This window comes from Trichechus manatus, unplaced genomic scaffold (assembly GCF_000243295.1).
Source record: "Trichechus manatus latirostris isolate Lorelei unplaced genomic scaffold, TriManLat1.0 scaffold00232, whole genome shotgun sequence".
Classification (NCBI taxonomy): domain Eukaryota; kingdom Metazoa; phylum Chordata; class Mammalia; order Sirenia; family Trichechidae; genus Trichechus; species Trichechus manatus.
The window spans coordinates 1586435-1597495 of record NW_004444168.1 but is presented as its reverse complement, the minus strand read 5'-3'; the positions used below and the strand labels follow the sequence as shown (position 1 = coordinate 1597495).

Below are 11061 nucleotides of genomic sequence, written 5' to 3'. Positions count from 1 at the left end.
TTGAGAGTAAGTTTATCTTTTGAGAAGGGGGTAAGCATCACTGTCAACTTTGCTGAAAAGAACTAGAGCCTGAGACAGAGAACTTTGAGAAAAGAGGTAAAAGGGAATTCCACCTTATCTGGTCCTCTCTTGGGTTTGGAATTTATTAATGAAGTGCCCAGATGAACTTGAGAACACATTCTGCCAGGTGAGGTGGAAAAGTTCTAATTTATAGGCCAGATTAATAAAATCTCTGATACAAAGAATTGTAGGTTTATTCAACAAATGTTTTGAAACTCTCCTACATGTCACTAAAAATACAATGTTCAGGAAGAGCTTTCTGGCAATAGTGTGAAGGATAAATTGAAGAGGGAAAGAGCCCTGTTTGGAGCAGTTGAGTATCAGATTAGAGCAGCTGCAATGAAATGGCACAGGAATAATTCTGTCACTGAAGCTCATGCTTACCTGTAAGACCAGTGACCCTCCCCCCACCCCTTATTATCTTAGACAATGGATGGGTTCAGTGGGTAAAATATTCTGAAGGTCCAGCCTAAGATAAAACCTCTTCTTCCTAATACACTAAGGATATAGCAACTGTCAGGCCCTGTTACCAACTGTTCAGGCAAGTGATAACCCCTCTTTAGGTCTTCCCATAACTACCAACCAAGTCAAGCCTCCAAGCCTGAGAGTTGGGCAGCTTGGCTGGGCCAAACCTGGCTTCACAGTAATCAGTAACTATAAAGGAGCTCTCTGCTTCTCACATGCCCTAGCCATTCTGAAGCCGGATTTCCTTTTTCTGAGCTGACGGGTGAGCTGAGATTTAACAATAAAAACTTCCAGGAAATTCCCAGCGGGTTTAATTTCCTAATCCCCCTCCCACTTCAACCCCCTCCTTGCCTCCAAGAGGAAGAAGTGCATCCTGGAATGCATCCTCTTCTGAATGCCTCCACCCCTTCGGTGGGGGTGGTAGCACATCTGAGTTCTCAGGTCCTCTCCTCCAAGGCCCACTCAATGCTTGAGAGGAAGACAGAGGGTAATGTATGCTCCTGCCTAGAAACAGAGAAGTGGTTACAGTGTCCTCTGAAGGTTCCTAAAGAACCAGATTGTTAGAGGTTTACTTCCAGATGTTCACTCTCCCCCTCCTGTCAGGAAGCAATTTTTCTGTAAGAAATCTCCAGGAGTCAGTCTCTATGCTAGATGTCAAAACTCAATCACCTTTGGGGGCCAATTTGAATGAGAGGAAACACACCCCATCTGGCATTAGGAAAAACAAAATTGCTAACCAAACACAACCTAGATCTGAGAACCAAAAACATGAGCTGTGAGTTTTCTATCCACGTAGATTGAGCATTTGTATAGCTCTCATCTCCAGAAATTCCAAGGGGGAAAAAAAATCAATTTACATATATTCATACAAGAGATTTTATCTATTGTGCAAAAAGAGGGCCATCTGGCTCCCCAGAAGGTTCTGGGCCCCAGTAAGACTGTCCATTTTACAACTTTAGCTTAAGTTCTTCTCAGCGATTAAGAGAGCTCCAAAGGCCTGTGAACATGGGCACTGATGAGGCTCATAGACTTTTCAGTAACAGTTAAATTCTTGGTGTTTTAGCTGTGTGGGAGCTGTGAATGCTGGCTTTCTTGTCCTGGCTGAGGTCTCGCTGCAGCCCCTGCAGCAGCTGGTTTAGAAGTGTAACATTGCTGTCTCTGCGAGGCAGTGGCAGCGGTGGGAGGCAGTTCCCTTTATACTCAATCACTGCCATCTTGGCCCGATCCTGCTCACTCCGATTTGGGATCTGCACCATTCTCGTGTAGCCCCCATTCTGACCTTGGTACCGAGGAGCCAGCACTTTAAACAGCTTTGGGATCAAGTCCTTCTCCTAGGAGAGAGCAAAGTCAGGTTCCATTGCACAGGCAGTTAAATTTTCAGCCACTGACAAAGGTACGGTCCAAACACACATACACAGACCTCCCTCACCCCACAATCTGGTAAAGTCAAAGTTACACACAGGGATCAGTTACAGGAAGTAGCTGAGATTCAGATTCACATTCGAATTCAACTAAAGATATTTCTAATTTAGTTCACAACATCTGTACAGCAGTGAATGCCCTCGCTTAACTCTGCCTCGTTCCCCCTGCCCTAACAAATCCACCCCCCACCCCCAAGAAAGCAAAGGGCGTAATTTGGGAGGCGGATAGGATGAACTCACCGTGAGCCAGAAGTCAGCCATGCGCATGGCTCGTTCATTGGTGTCTCCCAGCTTTCCATAGTCGATGAGCTGTGAGCACATAATATCGATTCGGTCCGAGGAAGAAATGAAACGCCAACTTAATACTCCTCCAATGCCAGACCGCAACCCCTTCGCTCCAGTAGCAAAGCATCTAACTCCACAGCCTTAACTGGTCTTCCATTTGAGGCGCCGGAAAAGTGGGCTCAGCTCAGGGAATTGGGGATTCAGACTTTGGCAGGCTTACCAGGACGGTCCTACTCCCTCCCGAAATCCAGCCGGACCGCACTCCCCTCGGGCCAGACCCGCTAGGTGGACTAGAGGATCCCGCCGGCATCTACCTTACGCGGCCCCGACCCTCACCTTCTCGGCGTAGCCTCTCATCTCGTCCACGCGCGCCCATGACGCCTCGATGCGTTCGTGTCGCACTAGTCCCGTAAGCAAGTTCCGCAACAGGTGAATGCGGGACTCGGGACCAAGGCCCAGGCGACGGAACACGCGGCCATGGGAGATGGCGGCGACGACCGACAAACGCATCTTTCAAGCTTCTCCCCGCCCCTAAAGGGCCGGAACTGGAAATTCTCGCGGGGAGACGGGGCGGAGACGCGAGTGTCAGAGTAAGCATGCGCTGTAGCCGGGTGCAGGATGGACGTGTTTGCGCATGCGCATCAGAGCCTGCCTCGTTGGCAACCTGGGGGAGGGTGTGTTGACCTTTTCCCGAGGCGGATCTCTGTGCGGGCTCGGGGACCGTAAGTGCTCAGTGTCGGGGCGGAGGAACAAGGCGCCCCCTAGTGTTGCGACAGCCATCTAGTGGCATTTAGGGCGGGGGGAAGCTCCGCCGCGGACCCTACTGGGAAAGTGAGTATCTTAGGGGAAAGGAGTATGGAGGACGCCGTGCGTGGCCGTGAGCGGCGGCCAACTGGCACGTTTGACACCTTGAGCGCCTCATTTTTTAACAAATTATTTTCTAGAAACGAATACTAATGGCGCCCAGAAAAGAGACGGAGATAGCGAGAATTTTCTTGAATTAAGTACATATAATTATCCCAGTTAAAGAAAAATTACAGCACTGAAATAAAGTAATGGATTAATACTTTTTAATTACATCGATGTAATTTGTGAAAAAAATATTTTTGTATGTTGAAGGAATGAACAATAACATTATAGTTTCTGGTTTTCAGCCTTGTTGTTAGTTGCCATCAGAAGGTAAGATTTTTCAGTCTTGTGCCATCTTCGTGATCTTTGGTATATATGAGTCCTTGTTGTGGGTATTGTGTCAGTCCAGCTCCTGAGGGTTTCCCTGGTTTTTGCTGATGCTCTACTTTACCAAACATGATATCATTTTCTAGCGATTGGTCCTTCTTGATGATGTGTCCAAAGTAAGCAAATTGCAGTCTCGCCATACTGACTTCAAAGGAGCGTTCTGCCATAGTCTGCAAATTTGTCAAGGACTTTCAGAATTGCTCCTCTTCACGTATTTATGTTCAGTGGACTATATAATTATATTTGTCACTCTGTCTTTACTCACAGGGGACCAAAGAACACTTCCTGTAAATTTTGAAAAGTTTCTTTATGTGAAGCGTATTGCTTGTTAGCTAACGTTTATCACATTTCAACACCAAGTATCTCACTAATTGTACCTCTGCATGGTACCCCTTTCTCTGTGACCTTTCACTATTTTGTCCAAGTTACAAAAAAAGTTTCTGCAACTCACTTCTTCCTATGAGCTCCACAATTCCTGTGGACTGATATTCAAGGAACAATTTTAAGCCTTGGGGTTTTATTGTATATTGTTCAAGGTTTAGTTCGGCTCTTTGCAGATATTTTTGTATCTGATTTACCTCATCTGAAACTTCATATTAAAAAAAAACTTAGAAAAATCTCATACAACTAAGATTATTTAAATCTTCTCATTAACAGCCTGCGTTATGCAGATGACACAACCTTGCTTGCTGAAAGTGAAGAGGACTTGAAGCACTTACTGATGAAGATCAAAGACTACAGCCTTCAGTATGGATTACACCTCAACATAAAGAAAACAAAAATCCTCACAACTGGACCAATAAGTAGCGTCAGGATAAATGGAGAAAAGATTGAAGTTGTCAAGGATTTCGTTTTACTTGGATCCCCAATCAACACCCATGGAAGCAGTAGTCAGGAAATCAAACAATGCATTGCATTGGGCACATCTGCTGCAAAAGACCTCTTTAAAGTGTTAAAAAGTAAAGATGTCACCTTGAAGACTAAAGTGCGCCTGACCCAAGCCGTGGTGTTTTCATTTGCCTCATATGCATGCGAAAGCTGGCCAATGAATAGGGAAAACCAAAGAAGAATTGATGTCTTTGAATGATGATGTTGGCGAAGAATATTGAATATACTATGGACTGCCAAAAGAATGAACAAATCTATCTTGGAAGAAGTACAACCAGAATGCTCCTTAGAAGCAAGGATGGCACAACTGTGCCTCATACTTTGGACATGATATCAGGAGGGACTAGTGCCTGGAGAAGGACATCATGCTCGGTAAACTAGAGGGTCAGTGAAAAAGAGGAAGACCCTCAACGTGATAGATCGACACAGTGGCTACAACAATGAGCTGAAGCATAACAATGATTGTAAGAATGGTGCAGGACTGGGCAGTGTTTTGTTCTGTTGTACATAGGGTCACTAGAGTCGGAACTGACTCAACCGGCACCTAACAACAACACTTTTAAAAGCAGGACTATATAGGACTATACAGGAGTTGGACACACAAAACGCACCTGAAGTGGGCTTGTAAGATCAGAAACTGTTGTGAATTTACTATCAAAAAGAATATGTGTGGGTGGTCTCGGGGAACATCTAGCTCAATTGGCATGACACTACTTATAAAGATAATGCTCTACATTCTACCTCGGTGAGTAGTGTCTGGGGTCTTAAAAGCCTGTGAGTGGCCATCTAAGATACTCCACTGGTCTCATCTCTTCGGGAGCAAGTGAGAATGAAGAGAACAGGATACAACGAAAAGATTAGTCCAAAGGACTAATTGTCCACAGCTACCAAGACCTTCACCGGACTGAGTCCAGTACAGCTAGATGGTGCCCGGCTACCACCGCTGACTGCTCTGACCAGGATCACAACAGAGGGTTCTGGACAGAGCTGGAGAAGGATGTAGAGCATAATTCTAACTCACAAAAAAAAAAAAAAAAAAAAACCAGATTTACTGGCCTAAAGGAGACTGGAGAAACCCCGAGAGTATGGCCCCCAGGCACCCTTTAAGCTCAGTGGTAAAGTTACCTTTGATTTTCACTGATCAGCCTGGGAGTGGACAGCCCAGTAAAACCATGAGAGTAACGAGGTACAGGAGTCCAGTGACAAGGCCCAGAAGGCAGAAGGGGAGTAGGAAGCTGATGATAGGGAACACAAAATAGAGTAAGGATATTGTTGATGTGTTGTGAGATTGTTAACCATAGTCATAGGGCAACATTTGTAGTAACTGTCAAATGGGAGACTATTTTTTCCTGTAAGCCTTCATCTTAAGTGAGAATAACAGCATAATTAGAAGAGCGTAGTCAATGTCACTTAAATGTGTATGTAAAAAAAAAATTTTGAAATGGCGTATCTTTGGCTATGTGTATTTTCACCAAAAAAAAAAAAAATTTGAGTATTTAGAGGGTTAAAATGTTGTGGGGTTGTTAACCAATGTCATAAAACAGCATGTGTGTTACTGTTACATGAGAAACTATCTGTTCTGTAAGCCTTCACCTGAAGTACAATAAAATATTTAAAAAAAAAAAAAAAAAAAAAAGAATATGTGTGGGGCTGAGTTTGACTGTGTAACTGGTAGTTCTCCAAATTAACTTCCATGTAGAATAAAATATTTTTCACTAATTGAGGGTTATTTCTCCCTGGGTGGGTGTGGTATGATGAATAATGACCCCCAAAGATGTCCATGTCCTACTCTCTGGAATTTTTGAATATGTTACCTTAAGTAGCCAAAGGTACTTTGTAGATGTGATTAAATTAAGGGTTTTGAGATGGCAAGATTATTGTGGATTATCCAGGTAGGGCCAATGTAATCAGAAGGGTCCTTATGAGAGAGAAGCAAAGGATCAGAGTCAGAGTGATGCAGCGTGAGAAACATTGGCCATTTCTGGCTTTGAAAATGAAACAGGGTCAATGAGCCAAGGAACGTGGGCAATCTCTAGAAACTGGAAAAGTCAAGGAAACAGATTCTCCCCTAGAGCCTCCAGGAGGAATGCAGCACTGCTGATATTTTGGTTTTTGCCTTATAAGACCCAATTTTGGACTTCTGACCTCCAGAACTGTAAAATAATAAATCTGTATCATTTTAAGTTACTAAGTTTGTGGTAATTTTTTGCAGCAGTAATAGAAAACTAAGTGGGTTACACATTGTACCTGTCAGAGTGTTGTTGGCCTTTGACTCGTGGCAACCCCATGCACAATGGAAGGAAATACTATCCATTCTCATGATTGGTTGGGGATCAGATTGCTGTGATCCACAGGGTTTTCATTGACTGATTTTTGGAAGTAGATTGCCAGGTCTTTCTTCCTAGTCTGTCTTAGTCTGAAAATTCTTTTGAAACTTGTTCAGCATTATAACAACATGCAAACCCCCACTGACAGGTTGGTGCATTGCTGGAGAATTGAACCCCAGTCTTCTGCATGGAAGGTGAGAATTCTGCCACTATCACTGAACCATCAATGCTTTATAACCTGTCAGAATATATTGCCCAAATTAGGTACTCTGTGAATGTGTACTGAATGAAGGAATATGGTCAAGCTTCCAAAATGCCTGATTCTTAATTATGATGAAGGGATTTTAGAAGCAAATAAGGATGTTTCTATGAGAATTCAAGACTAGTATCATTTAGTGTGACCAGGCATTTTTCTTCTAATTTCTCTCCCTCTAATATCCAAACCTCCTCAAACTTGCCAAGGCCAAAGGCCTGGAGATGAAGTAAAAGAACACAGGCTTTGGACTCAGACACAACAAAATTGGGGATGAGGATGTGGAAGATGGTGTGATTAGGACTTCTCCTTAATCCATCTGTGGCATTCATTTGGCCAGAGAGAGATTAGAGTTTGTTACAAAAGAAATGTAGAAAGAAAGAAGTAATTAATTAGTCTCTTGGCATCCAAAATAGATTATTCCATGTACCAAATTTAACATTCAGTCACAGAAATGTAACACATCATGATCAAATAGAGGGAGGCCCTCGGGTTTAACTTTACAAAGGTGTCCTGAGTTTTTGTATGGTACAAATGCTGAATTGAAACCCAGTGGGCAGCCATGGGCCTACATAACAGTTAGTTGACTCAATCATAAGTGTGGACAGCTGGGCCAACTTGCTGGGTGGAGGATGTGGCAACAAACACAGGGTTCTGCAGCTAGCAGAATCCTTGGGACAGCAAGTCAGCAACTCAGGAACATTGTCCCTCCCAAAAATACAGACCAGCCAAGGTTATCAGCAGTGGTGTCCTGCAGAATGTTTAGCAATTGGGTGCACAAACAACAGTGCTCCAGAGACCAGCAGATGCCAACCGCAGTACAAGAAGCCAGCATGAGTCTAGGGTCCCTTTTCACCTATGGCAGGATGTTGCATAATCCATGCTTTTCTCACAATACATTGAGGAGAGAAGTAGGGGTAAGGAGAGGCTCTCTGACTGATCAAGCATTATTTTATCTAATAGAGACTGAATTTTTCCTAAAAGTATATTTAAATTGATCATATTGGACTAAGTTTAAACTAGACTGAAACTTGAGTTGATTTTTTCCTCCTGCTAACCAGTGGATGGGAGTTTGGGAGAGAAACCAGATTATAGACTGAAATAAAGAGAATAAAATGTTCCATATATCATTTGAATTATAGTGTAAGCTTTAGGATTCATTCCAAATTGCCCTTCTGCAAGATCATTCAGATGTCTTCTTGGATTAGCCCTTCAGAAGAGGGAAGAGATCAGAGAAGTAGATCTCATCCTATCTTTCTCACTTCTACTTCCCTCTATTTCCCATCCCTGTTTCCAGGTCTATTTTGGGTTTGGGAAGTTGGGAGGAAATTGGAACATGTATCCATCGCCTGTTACTTCAGTGTGATCTTCTCTTCTTTATCTTTAGGAGAATGCTCCCTGCAGCAGGAAGGTTTCCCGTAAATACTCCCGTTCAGCAAACCTTCATGAGGATATAGTAAGTGCGAGGCCATGTTATAAATACAGGGTATATAAAGAAGAAAAATCTGGCCCTGGCCTGCACACAGTGGGCAGGAGAAATAGGGAAATAGGCATTTAAACAAATGGTTGTTGTAAGTACTGTACTACAAAACCAGAAACCAAACTTGTTGCTATCAAGTCGATTTCGACTCACGGTGACTGCATGTGTTATAGAGTAGAACTGTTCCATAGGGTTTTCTTGGCTGTAATCTTTACATTACAGACTTTTCTTCTGCAGTGCTGCTGGATGAGTTCAAACCACCAGTCTTTAGGTTAGTAGCCTGGTTCAAACCGTTTGTGCCACCCAGGGCCTGCTATGAGTACTATAGCTGAAGAAAAAGGAGGTTTTACCCTTACTGTCCTTCTAGGTCCAAGTCTGTAAAGCCTTCCCTGACCCCTGATAAATTATATTCTCTTTATCATTTTACCAACATTTCCACCTTGCATTTTTATGTCACTTATCACATTTAATTCTGTCCTGTATTCATATTCTCTTCTCACTAATTTGTATTCATCTTGGGAACAAGATACATGTCTAATTCACTCTGTAAAGCTCTGGGTTCTGGCAAAATTCTAGACACACAAGAACATTTGAGTGTGAACAGTGTCAATCTCAAGCTGTGTGCAAAGATGTATATTCAAAGATATTAAATGTATTGCTATTTATAGTAGTGAAAATTTAGTAAGAAGCTTGGTTAATTACATACAAAGGAATATAATGCAGGCATTAAAATGATTTAAGTTGACCAATACTTGCTGAACTAGAAAGCTATTCTTAGATTTTGAGTGGAAATGGAGATTACAGGACAGTATGTATACTTATGATGCCATGAATGCAAAATTGTATATATTTAGCTATGTGTTCATATGTCTGGAAGGATGGTCATTAAAATGTTCACAGGAGTTAATCTGGGTGGTGGAATTTTGTGTGTTTTGAATTTTATTTATGTTTTTCCATAATTTTGAATTTTTTTCAATGAATAAATGTTATTTTTATAAAAGAACAAACAACAATACTTTTTCAAAATTCCATCAAAATCTGATTTGCTTTCTCCTGTTCAAAACCCTTCAGGGTCTCATTGCACAGTGGTTCTCAACCAGGTGCGACGCAAATGTCTCAGGAACACTTGGCAAGGTCTGGAGATGTTTTTGATTACAGGGATTGCTACTAGCTTCTAGTGGGTAGAGACCAGGGATACTGCTAAACAGAAGTTGAGAAACCGATCAGAAGTCTTCATCCTGATAAGGCTCTTTCACACCATCTGGTGGTAAAAGAAGAACCTGCAACTTCCGTGTAGCTTCAGCCCAAAATCAAACCCGCTGCCGTCGAGTCGATTCCCATTCATAGCGGACTTACAGGACAGAGTAGAACTGCCCTATAGAGTTTCCAAGGAGTGGCTGGTGGATTCAGACTGCTGACCTTTTGGTTAGCAGCCAAGCTCTTATCCACTATGCCACCAGGGCCCCATATATTCTGACTATATTTGTCATTTTTATAACCTCCCATCTTACTTCTGAGGCCTTAGTTTGGATTCTCTGGTTCTACTCTGTACTACAGGGTCGCTACAAGTCGGAATTGACTCCACGGCAACGGGTTTGGTTTTTTTTTTTTAATAGTTAGAATGAGAGACAGAGAAAGAGTTAGGAAAATCTGTAGTTGATAAGGTCTGTGATGCTCTTACTAAGACCAGTAGTTGCTCTAGCAGCTACCATTCTTTATCTGTAAACCCTACATTAAAATTCCAATTTCCTCGTTTCTTTGTGAGACCCAGAATAACTAGATGCTTTTTGGTTTGAGGTAAGGAAGGCTTTGGGTAAACTTCATACACTTAAGCTGGCAGATAAAAGGGTCCTTCCCTTCTTCATTTTCATCCATAGGTGCCTATCCAGTACCTAGGATGATAAAGCTTTAGCTCTTCTGCCATGATTAATTCCAGCCCGGAGCACATGGGACCAAGGCAGGGCTTCTTGATTTGGCTCAGTTTAACTATCACCTTCATCTCACTTTCTCTTAACGAATGCATTTGGAAGGCCTCCGCTGCCTGCCTTCTCCCCATTCTTCCCACTCCCAACCCCAAGGTCATGCGGAAAAATATCTATTTTTGCTGTGCCCCTCAGTTTTCCTTCTTTTTTCAGCCTCCGGTTTCCTCTTTAATAATAATAACTTACTAACGAGTTGTCCATCTGGCTGCTGTTTCTCATGCTCCTCTTCACTGCTCTTAACAGGGCTGTGGGCCACTGTTCACTTTTCCTGCCTGCTGGTTATTTCTGGAAGGCCTACATTCTTTTACCTCTTGAAAGGATGCTGCTCTCTTCCTACAGGTGTTGGGAGGAGGAGAATATTACATAGCCGTTACTTCCTTTTTGCACTGTTTCTTTATTCTTCACAACCCCGTTGTTCAAATCTGTTTGGATTTAGCAATTTTACTAAGACCTTCAGAATCACAGATTGGTTTCTTCAGAGGCAGATGCTGAAATGTGTGGGCTACAAGATGTTTATTAGGGATCAACACCTGGGAAACAAAGGAGAAGGAAGGAGGATTGGGCAGAAGATGAAGTTTAACTGTGATGCAGGCCCCACAAAGCCTTTGTGAACCGAGTAGGGAGTTCTTGAGCTAGTGTAGCCCATCAGAACATTCTGTGTTGG

The 11061-nt window shown here is 42.7% G+C and overlaps 1 protein-coding gene across 1 annotated transcript; it reads right to left on the bottom strand.

Moving 5' to 3' along the window:
- Positions 1-238: 238 nt before the first annotated feature.
- MRPL17 (mitochondrial ribosomal protein L17) lies at positions 239-2767 on the bottom strand. The gene is made up of 3 exons (XM_004389040.2): positions 2568-2767; positions 2187-2255; positions 239-1856 (listed from the first exon to the last, which is right to left on the bottom strand). The coding sequence occupies exons 1-3, from the start codon at positions 2739-2741 to the stop codon at positions 1569-1571; spliced, it is 531 nt and encodes a 176-aa protein (XP_004389097.1). The 5' UTR covers positions 2742-2767; the 3' UTR covers positions 239-1568.
- Positions 2768-11061: the final 8294 nt, after the last annotated feature.